Source organism: Gossypium hirsutum, chromosome A07 (genome assembly GCF_007990345.1).
Source record: "Gossypium hirsutum isolate 1008001.06 chromosome A07, Gossypium_hirsutum_v2.1, whole genome shotgun sequence".
Lineage (NCBI taxonomy): Eukaryota > Viridiplantae > Streptophyta > Magnoliopsida > Malvales > Malvaceae > Gossypium > Gossypium hirsutum.
The window spans coordinates 27,017,231-27,040,069 of record NC_053430.1 but is presented as its reverse complement, the minus strand read 5'-3'; the positions used below and the strand labels follow the sequence as shown (position 1 = coordinate 27,040,069).

The window sequence follows — 22,839 nt, the reverse complement described above, 5'->3', positions numbered from 1 at the left end:
TTACTCAAAACTTAACAAAGCCCATGCTTAGCTGAATTTCATATAAGTCCCTAGAAGCGCAAAAATTTTATTTATTTCACAATTTAACCCCTCAATTTACACTTCTTTGAATTTAATCCCTAATTGACATTTTTGTCAAAAATCACTTTACAAAACATGTATATCAAACACCAAGCTTGCATAATTCATCATCAAACATCATAAAACTAAAACATTCATCAATGTAATTTTTTAAAATCACTAACAAACTCAAAAATTAAGGTACGGGCTAGCTAGTACTCAAAGCAACGATCAGGAAAACATAGAAATCATCAAAAATCGAGCTAAAACCATACCTCAATCAAGCCAAGAGTGTGCCGAAATGTTAAAGGTTCCAAGCCCTAGCTTCCTTTCAAATTTTAGTGAAGAAATGGGAAAATATGGACACCAATTCGTTTTGTTTTATTTTATTAATATTTATTAATCAATTTACCATTTTAACCTTTAATTAAAACATTATAATTCACATAATATAAGGTCATTCATGTCAATTTCCACTATCAATGGTCTAATTACATCATAAGGACCTTAAATTTAATCAACCATAGAAATTAAACACATTTAACATATAGAATGCCACTTTTGTATTTTACGCGATTTAGTCCCTTTTCTCAAATTGAGCTATTAAACGATAAAATTAGCTTACGAAATTTTCAAACATGTATATTCACATGTTGTAAACACCCAAAATAATAGTAAAATAATTTTACAACCTCAGATTTGTGGTTCTAAAACCACTGTTCTGATTTAGCTAAAACCGGGCTGTTACACTGAAAATATTAAAATAAGAGATAAGCACACATAACTGAGAACAAAAATCAAGTATTTATCGTGTAAAATTGAAATAAAATAATATAATTCATCATAGGGTTCATCTTCCCTAGGTATCTAGGAAATTAGTTCATGATTGTGAATAAAAACATCTTAAAGACAGAATAACCACAAAAAATAAATAAACTCATAAAAACTTCAAAAGAAATTACAAGGAGGTCTTCAATCTTGATGGAAATCTACTTCAAAGTTAGCTCCAATGGTGTTCTTTAAGTTGTTTTCTTTAATATTCTCTGTTGGCTCCCTCTTCTCTTCTTCTATTTGGTATTTATAGACTTTAGAATGCCCAGAAAGCCTAAAAATTACATTTTTTCTGCATGTTTGGAATGCAAGTCGGGAAATCGACACAGTCTAGTACACAACTGTATGGCTTTTGAAATCTGCTTTATTTGTCCAATTTTCACTCGTTTTTCGCTCTTTTTGCTCCCAAATGCTCTCCTAAGTATATAAACAAGAATTCAAAGGATTAGGAGCATAAAATTCACCAATTTACATAAATAATCATCCAAAAATGCATCAAGAATGGGATTAAAATATGTAACTTTTATCACTTATTAGTATGTTTAGAGTTATCGCTCAAACGAGCAATTTGGTGTGTACTGGTGGTTACCTGTGTATCCATATATATTATTCATAGTTCTTCATGCCAATTGGTTTAAAAGAAAAGATAATTGAATGAATGTGAATAGACTTAAATATAAGTGATTGAATTTATATAGATGATGTATATATACATATATAATTGATAGTTCTGACGGAATGGAATTGTATTGTATTGTTAAGAAATAGATTGAGATGTTATATTATGTGTATATGATATACTCACCTTATGTTTATGAAATGTAAAAACAAGAAAGTTTCGTAGTTAGCTATTTGTATTGTTATTTGTGAATTGATGCGAGTTCATTGTTTATTAACCTATGAACTTACTAAGTATTTGAAATACTTACTCGGTTATGTTTCATGTTTTCTAGTTGTCTTTTACGGAACGAGGTGATTGGATTACTTTGGAGCTTACACTATCAAGCTTCTATTTGATAGTTTTTTTTTTATTTTAGACCAATTATGTGGCATATATAGGAGATGTTTTGCATATATATTTACATTGAATACTTATGAGTCTGAATTAGTGATACACTTAATTTTGGAAGCATGTTGTGTAAATAAATATGTATGATGGTTATGTGCTAAATATGGTTGAGGTATACATTTGACATGGTTGGTGATAGAATGCTTGAGTATTAGATGAAAGTGAAGTGTATTAAATTTTTATGTAAATGATGATTATTTTAAGTTGATATGGTTTTTATGTATCTAATTGAGGCTTAATGGTTAATTAATCTTGTGAATGGGCAACTGTATGTTTAGTTGGCAAGTGAATTTGTCATGTATTGAATTAAACATAGATAAGTTGGTACGAATGGTATTGGTAATGTATATGTTGAATGCCAATTTAGAACATGATGAAATTATGGAGTGAGAAATGTAACATGGTTTGAATTGATCTTTATGCAAGTTATATTGTGTCTAAGGCGTCTATTATGTTTAGTCTTGTTTTTAATCATGAAAGAGTACCAAAACATGAGATTTTTTAACCTTCTGGAAAAAAGTATCGATACTATTGAATGAAGTATCGATACTTTACCAAATGAACAATATTTTAAATCAACAAAATGCCAATTTGGTATCGAAATCCATATAAGTACAGATATTTATTTTCCCAAGGAACAATACATTTAAAGGTATGAATAAAATTGTCTATTTTCAAATTTTTAAAATTGGCAGAATATTAAAATGGTATCGATACCTAACTTGAGTCTCGATCTAACTTGACTTTTAAAACATCGAAATTAAATATGTTATCGGTACTGGACTTGAGTATCGATACCCTTGCTCAAACTTTAAAAAATTTTCAATTTGTTCAATATTCATGCTTGGGTCAACTTGGGAGCATTCGTAAGCTCAATTGAGTTTTCTATTTTACTTGTATAACGTGTCATGTATGCATTAATGTTAAGAAATGAGGATTGAATGAATTTTTGTTGAGTTTTTGAATGTGAAATGTTTCGATAACTGTAGTAGCATCCTGTAACTCAGGTTCGACGATCGAGCCGAGTGAAATGTGCTATAATGTCAAGAATAGTTGTGTTCAGAATAGGGCTTTAGTTAGAAAAACTTTCATCCAGTGTAGTTGTTATTAGAAAACAACTCTTGTTGAGAACAACTAAAGTTTGGAATAGCTTTTGTTTAGAATAATGACATTTTAGGAATAACTATGTTTAGAACAACCATGTTTCGGAACAACTTGTATTTAGAACAATTGTGTTTTTTTCCCGAAAAGCCATTATTCGGAACAAGCTCTACCAAGAAAATCATCACCATAGAATAGTTCTTATTCAGAATAATCTCTATATTGAGAACAACTATGTTGAGAACAACTAACATTTGGAACAAGTCAAACTAGCCATTATTCAAAAATAACTCTCATCCAAGAACAACCATTATCTGGCATTTCAAGAGATGTTCCACGAAAGATTTTCCACATGGTACCATTTTAACAAAGTAGAAAAAATGGAAGTAACCCTATAATATGGCAAGGTTTTCAGGTTATCTTCACTCTTGGGATATTCCGGAGAGCTTAGCTTAGTGGATCAAACATGGAGGTAACATTTTCATGTAATATTGAGTATTTCTCCCTTCTTTCAAAAGCATAGTGATTTTTTATTTACAATTTACTATCACTTTCAAAATCATTTCATAGTAGAAAGAACTATTAACACCTTTGTAACTGGAAAATATTTATCATTACTCTGATTAATCATCATCTTTGTAGCTCCTATTCTTGAAACACTATAATAAGAGCTTTTCACAACTGGTGAAAAGGACTTTTGGCACTTTAACATTCTGATTCTTAAAGCTCTCTCCCTAAAATTCTCTCAACTTATTTTCTTTGTTTAGCCTGATCATCAACCATATCTCTCTTTCTCCACCTTATCGACCACCACATGTCGTTGCACTCAATGTTTTTAGATTTTTTCCAGCCCTTCTCTTCGCCTTCTTTCGGTATATCTCATTCACTTGTTTGTAATACTTCCTCTTTCCATCAAAGAGCTCTCTATCGTGGCCACTTAATTGGGTTTTGTAGCCGATAATCTACAAGACATGGATGAGCTAAGAGGTGTTGGAGTTTATGCTTCGAAACACTCTCAATGCTTAAGTCAATATTCTGGTAAAGAGGAAGAAAAATTGTAGATGATAATATAGTAATGTGTGTGTGTGTGTGTGTGTGTGTGTGAGGTTATACATGTGAGAACAAAACTTAGTATTTATAGTTGATTTATGGCTTGACCAAATGTTTCCACCTATTCAAGGGCGAAGCTAGAAAATTTGGAGAGAAACATTGGTGCAAGATTCTTGAATGGTTTTGAATTTTCTATTTCAGGAGGAGCATTGGTGTGATACATGTTAAGGGCTAACACTAGTGTGAAGGCTCTTTGCAAAGTTTTAAGTCTTGAGCTTTTGCTTTAATTTGAGGTAAAGCTCTTTTGGGGTCATAATTGAGCTATTAAATGAATATTTTATTTGGGTATTAATAAAAATCAATAATAATTAGCACTAAATTGAATAAGTCAGCTCAAACTAACAAGTTATAATAAATTTGAGGCAGAATCCATCTATTTAGGGGCTAAGTCAAAAATTTCTTTGAGGGGTCGAAATTAATTTGTAATTTTTACGATAATAAAAATATAATTTCACTTTTTTATTGGCCTATATCTTCATAATTTTTAAAGGATTAAATCAATTTTTTATTATTTGAAGGGGTCAAAGTGCAATTTTATCTTTACTAATTTAAAATTTTAAAAATTTTAAAGGACATAAATAAAAATTTTCTATTTTAAAGGAGGTCGGAGCCCCAGCCAACCCCCTAATTACGCCCTTACACCAATTTACATAAAGTAAAACTCAAACACTAGAGCTTATAATATAATAATATCTTAAAACTAATAAGTTTAATTAATTATGAAAAATAAATTTATGAAATTTATTTGTAGAACACTTGTTAGATACATGACTAAACACATTAATAGTGATATTTATGTATCTTCTTTTTATTATGCATAATATATCTAATAATTAGTTTTTTTTATTTGTACTATGTATGAATTAATTATACGTATTAATTAAAATATTTTTAATTATTTTTAAAATTTTAAAATATATAGAATTTTTACAAATAATATAATAAAATTAAAACACAATAATTACATATATGTTTAATTTTAAAATCTTAATAGTTTATATTAAAATTATTTTGATTCTAGGAGAAATTAAATTTTCACAAATCTAACAAAAAGTAGACTGAAAACTGAAGTGGTGCCAATAATTATTAAAAACCTACTAACTATAGAAGTAATTGCTAAAAATGAGACATTCATTTATAATAATGTAAAAAAATCTAATGGAATTGATCTCAAAATTAAATTAATTAGGAAAATAGATAAAAAATATTATTTATTATGATTAGTGGTCCATCTTAATTTTTATTTTAATATTATAAAATGTTAACGTATTGATGAATGAGACCCATCACTTATCCTACTATGAACTCCTCTATCTACGATTATATCCTATTTTGCATAAAAATCTTAGTTTGATTAATATACATAATAAATATTGTACCACCGATGAAATGATAAAAAAATTGTGTTACCAATAAATTGTTAAAAGAAAAAGAGAGAATTTCTCCTCCAAATATTTTAAACCCTAAAGTTATCACTATTGAAAGATGTCTCCCCGAGCTTTGGCTTCAAAATATTAATCCCATACCATAATAATAATAATAATAAAACACTTGTGATTATGAAAAGATATTAGTCTGAAATCTTTAATTAACATGACAGCTCTACTTTTAAAAGGAAATAATAATATTGCATTTTAATTGGTAAAAAATTGGTTCCCTTAAGATTTGGGTGACATGGAAGCCAAGTAATGTGGGGGCACATATATAAAGAAGGATGACAGGTGGAGAGCAACATGGGATGACATGGCGAACAAGGGGGATGGGGATGCACGAGATTGCAGGAGCTGTTGTTTTTTTTGTTGTGGGGGCAAACAAAAGTTAAAGCTAGAGATGGAGAAGGAGATCATATAGCCTTTAAGACAAACCCATGTGGCACATCTATCCATCTTCATCTGCATTCATTAATCAATGTGGGTGAAATTAAAAGAAAACCAAGTCCTCCCCCCAAAAAGAAAATAAAAATAAAAATAAAGCATGATTCTTGTTTTCATGTGGCTTAGGAAAGAAGGGTCATCTTCTTTTTATCCCTCTTGTTTCCTCCAATAAACTGATGTCCAATAAACAATGTTGAAGGATTAAAATCGTTGAAGAAAAAACAGTAAGTGAAGGGAAAAACCTTAAGTTTGATTGGTCATCTTCTTTTTCTGCTTCACATTTTATTTTGAGTGGTTATTTTCCTTCTTTACCGTGTCAAATTTTAAGTTTGATTGGTTTACTTTGATGGGTTTGTGTTATTGGATTAAGTTTAATCAGTAATAGATTATCTGTTGAGCTATGCTGCCAATATGTGATGAAAGTGTATGAATCTTAATGAACCGTTGTTGATTCTGCTGAAGCATTTTTCTGTCAAATTCGGTGAAATGAGTTTTCTAATTATGATCAATAATCTTTTTTTGAGGTCCCTTTTCAAGTGTTTCATTAAATATATTCAGCAGTAGTACTGCTTAATTTGTTTTTAATTGTAGATCACTTGATTATCTCATGAAGCATGCTGTTAATTTGCAAAGTAGAAAGTGTATTGATCTCAATGAACCATGCTGCTCTGCCGAAGCTTTTTTCTATCAAATTTGGCATAACGGGGTTAAATTGAATTTGCAATGGTCGTGTTAAATCTGTTTTGAGTGCTGCTCATGAGTGCTGCTCTTGTTAAGGCGTGCCAAGTAGGAAATGGAGTTGAAGGAGCTGAAGAAGTTACATTTCTTTACAGGTTGACTCCTGGTGCCTGTCCAAAAAGTGTGTGAATGTTGCATGAATAGCTGGTAAGGTTATTTGTAACTTTAGTTTCTCTTTGCCGAGGATCTACATGTGGACTTGTGGGAAATGGGGCCTCATTAGCTTCTATGTTGCTTATAGCTTTGATATGTATAAATATAATATGGAGATTAACTTGAATAATGTGTACTGTGGGTTGAAACTATAAGGACCTTCGAAGTCCATTGAAGGATGTTAAATCATAAGATTATTAATAATTATGTTAAATTATATTTAATATATTTAATAATAATTATGTTAAATTATCTATATTATGATTTGAGTAAATTCATATAAGAATATTAGTTATTAAGAATTTTATTAAATTATATATTTTAATTATAATATATTTAATAATAATTATGTTTAAATATGATTAAATTATTTATTATTGATATTAATAATCTTATTAAAAATTAAATAACAATAAAAATAATAATTTACCAAAACAAATTTCTGCTAATTATTAAGAATTTTATTAAATTATATATTTTAATTAAAATATATTTAATAATAATTATGTTTAAATATGATTAAATTATTTATTATTGATAATAATAATCTTATTAAAATTTAAATAACAATAACAATAATCATTTACCAAAACAAATTTATGCTAAGGGTATTCTAGTCATTTTAGTTTTTTCCATTATGCTATTACATCTCTATTCCATTCAACTAAACACAAGATTACTATTACGCCTCTATTCCATTACATTCAACCAAACAGTTGATTTGCTATTATACCTCTATTCCAATACACCTCTAATCCATTACACCTCTAATTCAATACACCTTTAATTCAATACAGCGAACCAAACGTGCCATATTAATACGAGAAATGTGTGGTGAGCAGTGCGGCACCGCCCGCCAGCCTTAAATGTACCATGACGTGTTAAAATGTTAATGACAAATCATGCGATTCGGTGGTGAAAAGCACTCTAAAACAAATTAGAAAAAGGTGAGGATTTTTAGGCATTTCCAATGTGATCAGAAAATAAATAAGTGGTGGAAGAAGAGGTTTCTACGCTATCTTTTTAACTTACTTTTTGGGGGCTGGGTTGGGGGATTTGTTGATGTCTTATCTTTTTCCCCTGACCACCTTGTAGTTGAACCGGAGGACCCGTGACGGTTCACCGGATTTTTCCGGTTAGATTCATGCATTTACTGGATAAACCAGTTTATCGAATTTATAACTTTGGTTTTTCAGAAGCCACATAATAGCGCATAGTGAAGAGAGAGAATCTAAAATAGTATGGTGCCTTGCCAGCTATCAAGTTTAAGAATCAAAGCTTTCTCTGAGGTCAAAGCTGGCAATTTTCCCTTATTTAGATTTATATATCAACCCTTTCCTCCATTTTCCTCTCATACAGTCTCTCTCTCTCTCCCCCATTCAGTTCCCATTTTCCCTCTATCTCCTTTCTCTCTCTCTCTCTCTCTCTCTCTGTATACTTTGAGAGCAAGAAAGGAAAAGAAAGAGGTTAATGATTTGATTGATTCTGATTATTCTCCCTCAACAAGGATATAGTAAAGAACAAAAACAACCCATGGCTGTGTCTCCATGTTTGAGTGGTAATGATCAGAAGAAACACTGGTGGCTTACCAATAGAAAGGTAGAAAAAGAAGGGCTTTAAAAGCCTCGATCTTTGATTATGTCTGTCTTTTAACGAAGTTCCATTTTTTTCCTTAAACTCATTGCCTTTGATCTGTGCAGCTTGTAGATAAGTACATTAAGGATGCAAGGTGCCTCATTGCAACGCAAGAACACAACGAGGTAGCTTTAGCTCTCAATCTTCTTGATGCAGCTTTGGTTCTTTCGCCTCGTTTGGAGATTGCTCTTGAACTCAAAGCGAGATCTTTGCTCTACCTAAGGCGTTTTAGGGATGTTGTTGACATGCTTCAAGACTATATTCCCAGTCTCAAAATCTCAACCGACGACTCTGGCTCGGTTTCCTCTGATAACTCCTCTCACCAGCTCTCCAGGGAGCGAGTCAAGCTTTTACCTTCTAATGACTCGTCCTCTGACTCATCGAGTCGTGACCCATCTTTCAAGTGCTTTTCTGTTTCGGACTTGAAGAAGAAAGTCATGGCGGGGTTGTGTAAAAGCTGCGACAAAGAAGGCAAATGGAGGTCAATTTTCACAACCCAAATTTAATAGTAATAATTTTAGGGTAATTGGAGGCTTGAATTAATAATAGTTAACATGTGTTTTAACTCGATTGAACTGAAAATTGTGGTACAGGTACTTGGTTCTAGGCCAAGCATGTTGCCACCTAGGCTTAATGGAGGACGCCATGGTTCTCCTCCAAACAGGCAAACGCCTCGCTTCCGCCGCGTTCCGCCGTGAGAGCATTTGTTGGTCCGACGATAGCTTCTCCCTCCCCACCGCTATTGCCCTTTCAGACATCTCCTCTGCTGCCACAACACCTCCTTCCACGCCCCCACGCAATCCTACATCTTTCTCCGAATCCGAAAACATTTCCCAGCTTCTATCCCACATCAAGCTCCTCATCCGCCGTAGAACTGCTGCCATTGCGGCCTTAGATGCTGGCCTACACTCCGAAGCCATCCGCCATTTCTCCAAAATAGTAGACGGTCGCCGCCCTGCCCCTCAGGGCTTCCTTGCAGAGTGTTATTTGTATCGAGCCTATGCTTACAAGGCCTCAGGTCGCATAGCTGAGTCAATCTCGGATTGCAACAAAACGCTTGCTCTTGATCCAACTAGCATCCAGGCCCTTGACACCAGGGCATCGCTTTTGGAAACCATCCGCTGTTTACCCGACTGTTTGCACGACTTTGAACACTTGAAACTGCTTTACAATTCCATCTTGCGAGACAGGAAGCTCCCAGGTCCAGCCTGGAAGCGTCACAATGTGAGATACAGGGAGATTCCAGGGAAACTCTGTGCATTAACCACTAAAATTCGACAATTGAAACAAAGGATTGCTTCTGGGGAGACCGGAAACGTTGATTACCATGCCTTGATTGGTTTAAGGCGTGGATGCTCAATGTCTGAATTAGAGAGGGCTCATTTGCTACTCTGTTTAAGACACAAACCAGATAAAGCTACCAACTTCGTTGATCGATGTGAGTTCGCCGATGAGCGTGACCTCGACTCGGTTAAAGACAGAGCCAAGATGTCGGCTTTGCTTCTTTACAGGTTGCTTCAAAAAGGTTATGCCAGCGTTATGTCCACGATTATGGATGAAGAATCGGCTGAGAGACAAAGGAAGAAAGCTGCAGCTGCTTTACAAGCAGCACAGGCAGCAATTCATGTGCAGCAAACCCAGTATTGTAACACTAAATTGGAACCTGAAACTAGACCCACTTCTTCAACAAATCCATCAGGTTGCAATAACAGGGGTAACAGCAGTGAAAGCAAGACCAACGCAGTTAGTTCCAACACAAACGTGTTTCAAGGTGTATTTTGCAGGGATCTAGCTGCAGTTGGGAATCTATTATCACAGGTTGGGTTCAATCGTCCACTCCAAGTGAAATATGAGGCACTAAGCTGCTGATTTTCTTGTGATGTTTACCGGCAGAAGAATCTGTGGTTCATCTTCCTTGTTTGTACAAATATATATTGTTAGTGTTATATCCCGGAAAATTTTGTCATCCTCTTTCTCTTCTGCCATCTACTGCCTGTACAGAAATAAATTTTCATTACTGAATATCCTATTCCTATCCTACTTTTGGGGTACATTTCCTTAGCCTAAACGCCATTGTTTTCCGATTTCAGTTTATATTAATCCACGGGATTGGCACAAAACAGTACTTGCGATATGGCCAGAAAAAATAAAATTGAGTTAGAAGCTAGAGTTTTGGCTTCTTTTATCTGTCATTATCTGTTGGCATTTAATTTTTCTCTGCCTTGTTTATCCACGGACTGACATTGTCTGACATTCCACTAGATATATTTTAATTGCTAGTTCCACCTCATGGTTTTACTTAGAAATTCTTTAACGATTAGAGGCTTTCTTCTTTGTGTTCCTGTGGCTTTGAGTGCAGCATCATCATCAACTGGTGAAAAATGAAAAAGGTTATTGTAAAGGGTTGGGGGGGGGGGTGTCAGCAAGTTTCAGGTCTCAGACAAAGACAAATAATGAAAAGGAGAGTGATGTGGGGTGTCTAATCAAAACACTAAATACAAGAAGAAATTGAAGCTACACTTTGCCATGATTTGTGCCCTTCTAGGCATTGTCTACTTTTCCATGCAAGCACTATTTCTCCATTGCAAGCCTCCAATGTCCATGATTGCCTATGATTGTGTGGGTAAGAAAAGGCTCATCAATTCAAATCCCGCTAATTTTGGTGTTATAATTGGATCATTATCGTATACAAATCAAAATTTTAATTGGTGGTGTTAAAATTATATGGTTTTTTTTAATAAAAAATTATATGGTCTTAAACTTTATTCACACTATATTTTTATTACACTAGTTTTTTAACGTCACGTGCACATTAATTTTATTTTTGACAAAATAGTTTAGTTTTTATAATTAATATAAAAATTATTATTAAACGTAACTTATAAAAAATTTATATTTATATAATGCTTAAAATATGAACATGTACATCCACTCTTCAATTTTTGTTGTTTTGATATATAATTTTCTCCTCTTAAACCCATAAATAAAAAGAAAATGCGTTTCAGCACAATTGAACTCACGTTCTCCTACATTAATAATAATACCCATACTAATTGAACTAAGACTCAATTTGTTATTTTGATATTTGAAAAACTTATGTAAATAAATTAGTTATATTATAAATACATTTAATAATAATATTATTATTATTATTTTGAGTTTTGAATTAAATAATTTCTATGCCGTAAGAGCTAAGTAATATTTTTTGCTTTGGTAGGATCAAATATAAAGTTATTTTTCAACGTGTTTTTTGAATTAATATTATTAAAAAAATAAATGTAATTAGTTTTTAGTTTAAACATTATATTATTAGTATTTTTTATTGTATTTACTCAACATAGAACATGAATGTAGAGAAAGATCTATTAAGAAATTCGAATCAACTATGAGTGGACGATGGTTGTTCATCTCTCCCTTAACTATGTGGTTAGTGATTTGATCCCTACTCATGGAAATGGAATACATTTCATGACAATTTGTTTACTTTTTTGGAGAACACCCATAATTAGGAGATTAGTCATTACTACCGGCGATGAAAACCTAATTACGATAAAAAAAAAATTGGAATCAAATAAGCTATCGATGAAATAAGTTGTTGACATTTTATGGAGAATAAATTGAGACTGAATTTTTATTATTTTAAAACTTATCAAAGTACATTTTGTGTTTTATATTAAAAATATTTAATGTTTTTATGTATTTAAACTTTTAACAATTAATAACATAATAATAAAATATTGGTATAATGATAAATTTAGCCCTTAATATTTACATATTTTTTCAATTTGACTTTTATTCTTCTTTTGAGCTAAATTTGACCCTCAACCTTTTAAAAATAGTCGAATTGAGTTTTTTTTAAAAAAATTACTAATTAAAGCATTAAATTTTCAAACATGGTAACCTACGTGTATTTCATGTTAATTTTTTGAATTTTATGAACTTTTTATTTTTTGAATATTTTTATATTTTAAATTACTTGTTGGTGTGACATATACGACAAATAGTGTAATGTCAGTAAGAAGTACACGTAGATTGCCATGCTATGCCAATATCATGAAAAATTAACGCTTTAGTTGGTATTTTCGTTAAAGAACAACAATCTAACTCTTTTTTGAAAAGTTAATTGTCAAATTTAATTAAAAAAAGAATAAGATCCAAATTGACAATGTATATATACATTTTATATAAATGTTGAAGGTTGAATTTATTATTATGCTTAAAATATTTTAAATATATGTAAAATTTATATGATAAAAAAATTAACTGTAATTTTGTCACTTATAGCTTTCGATAAAAAATTATCTACTATATTATATCGAAATAAAATTATAATTTCTATAAAAATGAAATTATTAAATTTTGATCAGTGAATACATTGTAACACACAACATTATGAATTATGAGCGATTTTACAGAATTGGTAAAACTATATTCTAAAACATTATCATTTAATCAAATTTAAACAACTACCGAAATAGAAACCATAATTAAATTTTAAAAGTTTAAAAATAAATCATATGTAATAAATTAAATAAAATTTAAAAACCCAAATTCCTAAAAAAAACAAAATAAAACTATATTAAGACAAATTAAAAACATTCAACTTCATCAAAATAATAAAAATAAAATTTAATTTGAAACATAAATATGTTCTCAACATTCATATTCTTCTTCAATTTTATTATTCTCATCATCATCTTCTATCAAATAGGTTTTATTCTTACTTGGTTTAATTTCCAATGAAATTAATTGCATTTTGACTTTTGTTTCTCCATTCAACTTCACAACAAAAAGTATTTCTAATATCAAATAATAATCAATGACTTTTTTTAAGTAAGATACAAAATCTATTAAATAATGATTAAAATTTATTTTTTCCAAATAATTTTTAAAATGCTACTTAAATAAAATATAATGATAATGTATCTATTTATAGTGTTAAATTTTAATTTTAATTTATATATAATTATAACACTTTTAAGTGTTAATCAATTTAAAATAATAAATAAATATAATTTAATAATATGGATTCAAAGTCAAAATAAATGACAATAATTGTAATACTAACGATATGAAAATTTTATTAATAAAATAACTATAATTAAAATTATTTTTATATTTTATATAAAAATACTATTAGCAAAATAATTATAATTATTATTTCATATTAGTAACCATATATCATATTTATTTGAAAATAAAGGTGAAAATTAAAAAAACTACATTGGATGATTATATTAGTAACCATATATCATATACCTAAGGATTTTGATTATTTTTAATTTATCCAATTATAATCAATAAATTAATAGTTAATTAATATTGCTTTTATTATTATCACATAATAATTAGTGATATGTTAATAAATTATTATTAAAATATTAATTTAGTAATATAATTAAATAATGAAAGTTATTTTCTTCCCTTCAAAAGTTATTAAAATGTTAAGTTAATAATATAATAAATGTTAATTTAGACGGTTAGGCCAGTGTTCTGTTTTTAGCCTAAGTTATGAGGTATTCTAAATGACTCGACTCTTCTTCAGAGTAGACAGTACGATAGAGTTTTGATTTGGACGGATAGCTTGGAGTTATTCAGGAAATTTATGAAACATTTTCAAAAACATTTCATTCAATACTAATCAAACGTATTCATCAACTTTTGTTGGAAAAAGATATATTGGGAATTTGAACATATTCCTAAAGAAGAGAACATAGAAGCAGATGGTGCCGTTAAACTAGCTTTCGACAATATTGAAGGGCTATAGCTATTTGCAGAGAATCCGCTAATTATTTCTAGTTAATAGTGTTTAATTTATCAGTTTTTTATTCACAAAAAATTGATTCTTTAAACTCATACATACATACATACATACATACATACATACATACATACATACGAGGTTAGATCTTGGTTGCTCATGTCACACATGTTTACAATTTTGTCAAAAGCTAGTAATTAATCGAGTCCTTGAATATAAATTGCGACTAATTAAATACTTAATCGAAAGCTAGTAATTAATCGAGTTCCTGAATATAAATTTTGTCAAAGCCCTTGATGAGTTGTTAAGTGATGACATGGCAATTGATATGGAAAAAATGATTATTTAGTAGCTAGTTTGGAAAAGTGATCACATGGCGACAAATGTGATATTTGGCATGAAAAGAATGTTAACGTTAGTATTAAAATAATTTTTAGAAATTATAATAAAACAAATTATCAAAAAATTATTAAAAAACTATAAAAAGTCATAGAAAATTATATTAAAATGATAAAAAATTATTTAAAATTTATTAAAATCATAATAGCATTAGTATGTTTTAAATTATTAAAAACATTAAATATTTTATATATTTTATATAAAATTTTCTATAACTTTCTATTTTTATTATTTTTAAAATTTTCATAATATTTTAATATTTTAATATTTTAATAATTTTTAAAATTTTTTAACAGAAAATTACTACTTCTTTTTGTTTTCCCTCATAGATTGCCTATATCATACCTCAATTCATCCTTATTAACTTCTCTTGCATCACCTCTTCTCAACCAAAACTATTACTTATCACTCACCTTAAGCCACCAAACACTAAATTCATTGTCTCTCAAGCCCCCGACATCCATACAAGTTTGATCATTATTACACTTCAAGCTCTTCATTTTCTTATTACAAAAACCAAATACTTCAAACCTTCAAATAACAAAAAATAAATTATATAGTTTTATAATTTTTTAACAAGTCTTTAATATTTTTTACAATTTTTTTATCAATTTTATATACTTTATAAAAAAATTATAATTCTAGTTTTTATAATATTTCATAATATATTAATAATTTTTATATTTTTAGTAAATTTGTATAATATTTTTATAATTTGTATAATTATTTTATAATTTTTATAAGTTTCTACTTTTATAATATTTTAATAGGCTTAAATAATTAAAAATCAATTAAGCCATTGTAAAATAATTAAAAATAAATTAAGCTCTCCATATTAGTATTTTTTTCACGCCAAACACCATGTGAATTGTCATGTCATCAATTTTTTTTGTAGTTGATTCAATGTCTCAATTGATTGTGAACTTTTAATTAAGAGCTTATTTTATTGCAATTATCAATTAAATATTTGATTGGATTTTTTTATATTTTAAAGAATATTTTTTAACACTTAAACATTTAAAATATTGAAATTTTAACTATCAAATTTAATTTTAAAAACCAAAACCAAACATATTAAAACTTTAATCCATGCATTCATTCTGCAACATTAAATTTGAAACATAAAAAATATGATGTATTGTGAGTGCATGAATCTCATGCACCGCAAGTGAACAATAACAACATGACACCTTCAATAATGAAATAAAAAATCATAAAGTACTTTTAAATAAATAATAACAACTTTATTTAAACATAAACGTAAAATAAAAAATTTAAAAATCTAAAACTTGAAATTGAAAATTTGATATAAACCCTAAATCATAAATTGTAAACTCAAAATGTTGAGAACAATACATTGATTAATAAATACTAATGATTTTATTTAAACATAAATTCTAAATCTAAAATTTTAAACCCAAAATTTGAAATGTGATATAAACTTTAAATCCTAAAATTCAAACTCAATAAAGATATAATAATTATAATTATTTATGTTATCTATTGATAAAATATGATTTATCGAATATGAAGGCAAGAAACTTCCCATGGAGGCAAACCAAAAATCAGATAAAGTAATACAAGGGGCTATTTGGTGAGCAAGTGGACTCACTTAAACCACATCCTTTTTCTTTCGCACGAATCGTGAATTACCGTTATTTCCTTTGATTGGCAGATTATATGTTTTCAATGATCGACAATTGATGTGAGTTTGTTTCTAACTTAGGACCAAATTAGTTAAATAATCATGTTCAACTTTATAAAAGAAAAAAGCCTAAGAGAGCTTTCCTTGCAAGTGAGTTATGCTCTTTTATTCAATGCTACTCAAATGTTTTTGCTCTGCTTAATTTCATCTTTAGCCTATTGGAGAGCATCCACTTTTGCATGCAATTTGGGAGAGTTGGTAAACGAAAATGGAAGGAAAGGGTATAAAATAGAACACGTGATGTTTGAATGTCGGGAACATTGGGAAGAGGGGAAGTGGTGGCCAGGCAGGCGGCCGGATATGATGATGTCAGTGTCAGACGGCACGTGATGGAATCATGTGCTTTTCTTTTCTTTTTGGGGCTTCACAACGAATAATCAATCATATCATTGGCTTTAAATTTATGTAATCACAACTGCAAGTGGCCTAATCATGGTTAATAAAATAAATAATGCAAAAGACCTGAACTTCCAGCCTCCAGACTCATTCAGGGCTTTCATCAAAGCGTATTTATTTATTTTTCTACTACAGATCATTCTTCTCTCCGTTCAATTAAGGCCCTGGGAGAGCCAATTTAGAAATACTAAATCATTTTATAACATTTTGGGTTTGTTGGAATAGAATAAAATAGATATTGAATTGTCTAATCGACCAGATTAGAATAGGGAAATAACAGTGTGTTTGGTTCACTAAATTGGGTATTCTGCACAGTGCTATGCAACCTCTATATCTTCAACTCCATACTAGGGATTCATGAATATCGAATAGGATATTTTAGGTAAGGGTGAAATCTGAAAAATTTTTTTAGGGATGAAAATTAAGTTATAATTTTTACAATAAAAAAATATAATTTTATTATTTTAATAAATTATATATTTATAATTTTTAAATGATTAAATTAATTTTTTTTATATTTTAGAGTGTAAAGTGTAATATTATCTTTATTAATTTAAATTTTTAAAAATTTTAAATGAGTCATATGAAAAAAAAATTTATTTTAGGGTGGCAGAGCCTCTATTAGCCCCTAGTTTCGCCACTGATTTTAAGATTTGTTTGGATAATACAAATTAATTTATTATACTATCATGTAATTATAAAAAAATGTAATTTTTTAGATGTGTTTGATAGACAAATGTAATTATATCGTAATTCTCTATATCATGTTTAGTAATACAAATTGTAATCACATAGTTAAATGATTTATATTTTTTATAAAATATTAATTATTATAAGAACTTGTAAGTATGAAAAAAATAATTTCTAAACAAGTAACAAAAACTAAAATTAAATCATCATGTGTATTATGTTAGTCTAAAAAAGCAATTGATAATACATGACAAAAAAGAAGTTGATAATACGATTACTAATAAAAATAACAAGAAAAATAAACATCATGTAACCTCCCCAACCCGACCTAGATGTGAAGCTCGAATTTGAAAGATTACATTAACCACTGAAATGGCATAATAAGCTAACGAAGTTTTATAAATAGTCAATTTAAAACTTTTGCTTAATTTTAGTAGAAAATTTAGTGTGTTCGCAAAAGTTACAATATCTTTCAAAAACCAGTTGATTTTCATGATTAACTTTGCAAAGAGTGATTTTTGATTTATAAGTTTTTCAAATCTCATTTACGCAATAATGCGGTGGAAAAGTGATATCTAACATAGTTTTAATAAAATCCATATCTCCCTATTTTAATTCTATGAACTCATGTCTGCGGGTTTCAGCATAAAAAAGACCCACATACTTTTTGTGAAAAGTCTCTTGGAAATTATTCCAAGTTATTCGTTCCACAAGTGTTCCCCTAACAATGACTTGCCATCATTTATATTTCTCGTCTCTCAGGAAGGACACGACTTCTTTTAACTTTTGCTCTAGAGTGTAATCTAGGTCCTCCAAAATTCTTTCTATTGTTTCCATCCAGTATTTCGCTACAATGGGAGTTGTTCCAACAACTCCTTTGAACAATCTGGCCCTATTCGATTTGAGTTTTTCGACGACCGTATTTCTGTTTCCATTACCCGATCCGATGACCCTTCAAAGAGCTCTCAGCATAACTTGTGTCACAACATCGTCTCCCATGGTTCCATTGTTTTGATTTCCCATTCCCATATCTTTGTTATCGCAACATTCGCCATCATTGATGGTAAAGTTTTCTACGTATTCTTGGGTTGGATTTTCTCCCTAAACTATGGGTGTTTCCACGAGTATAGCCTTACGAGGTCTACCCCTACTACGTCTGCCTTGAGTGTTCATTATGATATTTCTATTATTTCAAGCAATTAGTACTTAATTCAAGTTTTCAGTTTATGCTTCCTTTCTATCTAAAGTTTTTCTACTACTTAGAAAGTATCCTACAGTACTTGGCATCGGATATCCTCGACCTAGTTTTTAGTAAAAACTTACTATATCATGAAAACAATTTACTCCTATTCATGTACACTTATTCAAAAGTTTAAAATCGTGTATAGAATTGACTCTGACACCACTTAATGTAACACTCCCGACCTGATCTAGAAGTTTTGGCTAAGTCGAAAGTGTTACATTCGATCACTGAAGTGATCCAAGAAAGCAACTCTTTATCACACTTTTGTTTTTAAGAAAATATTCATTAGTTTTTAGGTTGGCTTTACTTAGTGATTCAATTACATTATTATTATCATGTCGTTTTAAAAAAAATAATTAAGGTTTTCGATGAGAGATTTTATCAAAATCTTTAAGTGTCTAGAAAAGCATCAGAAAATATATATTTTAAATAGTAGTTTTTTAAACCAAAATAGCATGCAATTATCAGAGTATTAGCTAAATATCATGCTTTAAAATAAATGAGCTAGTTTATTTTAACCTAATATATAAAAGTGAGAAATAATTAATAATGACAACCCATAGTAAAAGGAATAAAGAAAATTTTAATAAGAGCTTTAAAATAATAATAATTAAAACAAACTTGCTAATTCGAGGGTCTTCCGATGCCATCACGAGTCCTAATTTTCTATGTTACTTGGAGGTAAAGAAAAGGGGGAGTGAGCTTACAACAGCTCGGTATGAGTCTAACTTATAAATCATTATATATATTTGTAAAACGGTAAATCATACAATTCATAGCATAGTAATGAACTAAGCATTCTTCATGGTACATATAATAAATCATAGTGTAATTAATTTATGTATGATGCGATGCAATTTTATAGATTACATTCCCACTCATCCATCCTATTCGCCCTTAAAATTGCTCGACACTCTAAAATAAATAACAATAACTGACCATCCCGAATTTGTTCTCCGGTGATGATGGTCCTAAAGGGTTTACTACGGTAACATCAGTAGTGGTTTTGTCTACCCCAACACCCAGTTTATCCGACATATTACAAGCAACATACGAATGGGTGGATCCTGTGTCTATTAAGGCAAATTATGGGAAAAAAATAAAAGGTAAAAATACCTACGATGACATCGAATGCATCTCTATCCCCACGACCTCTAACGACATAAATAAAGGCAAGTTGTCTAGTCTTAGTTTGGTTTGCACCAACTGCTACGGTATTTGTGGTCCTATTTCGACCTTGGCCCCTGGAGGTAACTAACCCGATCTTTGGTTTTGGACCTAGTTTTGGGCTAGAGCTTGCATCCGGTCGACTCGATAAAGACAATTTTTAATCTTATGTTTTGTCAACCCACATCTCAATCAAGCACCCAACTTTTTTTTAGCTCGCTTGAGTGGTATTTACCACAATACGTACAGTTAGGCCTAGTTAGCTAGCACATATACAAGTTCACATGTAGGACTCGTGAATGCAGAGTTTGCATTTAGGCTTTACAAGTTTGGCGTTCGCATATTATGGGTTTGTATACTATTATCACAGGGGTTCGCATAAAAACATTTAGGGTTCGCATGGTAAACCTACAGGGTTCATATATTTCCTAGGGTTCAAATAATATATAGGCTTACATAGTACTTAGGGTTCGCACAAGTAGTTTGCACATAAGGGCTAGCACACGATTTCATGCTAGGGTTCGTATGCTACAGTTTGCATAAACATGGTTCGCATGTATAGACATAGGTTTGTATGTAACAATCATGAGAGGTTCGCTTGTAACAACAAGAAGGGTTCGCATGTACATACATTTATATATATAGGGTTCGCTTAAATCATCATGTAAGGTTTGCAGGACTAAGACCTAGGTTCGTATGTAACAAAAGTTTAGGGTTCACATGTTTATTCAATTAGCTTACTATCTATTCCTATACAGTTTTGCGCATGGGCTCGCAACTAGGTGTTCGCCTATAGGGGGTTACATACAAGGGCTTGCCTATAGGGGTTCGCATACAAGGGTTCGCCTATAGGGTTTCACATGCAAAAGGGGATCATCTATAGGGGTTTGCATACAAGGGTTAGCCTATATGGTTCACATGCAAATGGGGATCGCTTATAGGGGTTAGCACACAAAGGTTTACCTAAGGGGGTGGTTCGCATATTCTCTCACACATGGCTCGCACATACAGGGGCTAACTTATTCAAGGGCTCGCTTCATATAGGGGGTTCTCTTATACTAGAGGGTTCACGCCTGCTAATTTCTCTACTTCCTAATATTTTCAATTGTACACAAAGATTTAGGTTTAGATCTCACACCTGATTTGAGAAAAAAAACCTTAATTTGGAAGAGGAGGTTGAAGATCCACTTAAGGGAGAGGGATGATTTTGAAAACTCTGACTCCTTTTGTTTAAAAGTTGATTTGGTGTTGTTGAAGAAAAAGATGAACTTGGGAGTTTGTTCTTGAAAATTTTGTTGAATAAAATTATAGGGTTTGAAAAACTTTGGATATTTATAAACTCTTTTGTCATAGTTGTAACAGTATTAGGAGTTATTTAAAAATTAGGATTTAATTTGAATTAAGAATTAAATTGAAAAAAACTTTGGGCTTGGTTATTTTGTAAATTCGGTATTTTTATGGGTTAAAAATGAGAAAATAAAATATTTTGACTAAATGCTTACTAGGGGTTTCAATCTTGGGACCTAAGAGTAGGCTAATGCCTTACTATTGAACTAGCAAACTCATTCTTATTAATTTTTTAACAAAAATAATTTTTTAATCATTCTAAGTTTTTCATAGTTTATGCTTTAAAAAAATAAAAATTTAATTTTACTCCTATTTTTCTAGACCTATTTTTGGGAGGGAGACAATGAAATAATGAAAATGTTTATTTTAGTTACAAAATTGCGATAGTATATAGATATATAAAATGTAATAATAATTTGTAAACATAGTAAAGAATAATAAAGTTATTTTTAGATTAATCAAAGTATATGAAATCTGAAACTTTCAATAATAATTGATGGAATAATTTTTATCTAATGCTAAAATTTAAATTTTCAATTAAATTCTTTTAAAATGCATAAATCACCCCATTAACTTCAAAGATTTCAAAAGTTTTACTCTATTAATTCATTTAAAAAAAATAGAAATATAAGTCACGTTGATAAAAGTTTAAAATATAATTAATTACTAAAAATTTAGAAAAATAATAATTTAATTAAATTATTTTGAAATGCTTAAATCAACTCTATTTATTGTAGACAATTGTAATATGTAGGAAATTTTAAAAAAAATTGTTTTGAAATGCTTAAATGAGCTCCATTAATTCCAAATGCTTAAATTATGTTAAATATATCTAATATGTTGAAAATTATGTTAAATCTTCTCTCTTCATTATTCCCTCAAACGTCCTTTTTTCTCAAGTGAGTTGTGTTCCAGCATCACTGTCTCCAGTGACAGTGCCAACCTCTTTTTCTTTCCTTCCTCCATCCTTTTCTGTTGGGTTGGCAACTTGTGTTTTTTATGAAAACAAAAATTGTGTCTCTTATATTGCATTCAAAATTTTTTTAATATTATTTTATTTCTCATTTCTCATCTTCCTTCTTTTTTATATGATTTAATTAATTTTTTTGTTTTTAAATTTCTGGTTTAATAAAATTAATAATTCTAGAAAGTATTTAATTGAAAAGGAAATTCAATTTTTAAGTAAAGAAATAGAGCTCTGGATGGAAAATTTTTAATGGTTGGTGAGAAGAAAGCTAATGTTTAAGCTTAAGCTAATGTCACGGGCTGCAGTTTAAAGCCCATGACCATTGTACAAAATACGTTATAAGGAGGTCAATCAGTTAGATCGGGATCATTTGACCCATGAGAACTGACCCGATTCAAAAAACTGATGGAAAAGCCTGGGTGTCCCAATGATGCAGATATAGAAACATAAGTTACCTTGGTAAATAGAGAAACTAATCTTAGAAGATTGAAGGGAATCATATATGATAAGATTTGATTTGATTTGATTTGATTATGTAATCTTGTAATCCCTCAATTGTAGGGGTAGGTTTAATCTCGTTTGCCAATGTAAAT

The 22,839-nt window shown here is 30.0% G+C and overlaps 1 protein-coding gene across 1 annotated transcript; it reads left to right on the top strand.

Moving 5' to 3' along the window:
• The first annotated feature begins 7,910 nt into the window (after positions 1-7,910).
• On the top strand, positions 7,911-10,763 carry LOC107953044 (uncharacterized). Its single transcript, XM_016888269.2, has 3 exons — positions 7,911-8,535; positions 8,637-9,052; positions 9,165-10,763. The coding sequence occupies exons 1-3, from the start codon at positions 8,470-8,472 to the stop codon at positions 10,438-10,440; spliced, it is 1,758 nt and encodes a 585-aa protein (XP_016743758.1). The 5' UTR covers positions 7,911-8,469; the 3' UTR covers positions 10,441-10,763.
• The last annotated feature ends 12,076 nt before the right edge of the window (positions 10,764-22,839 follow it).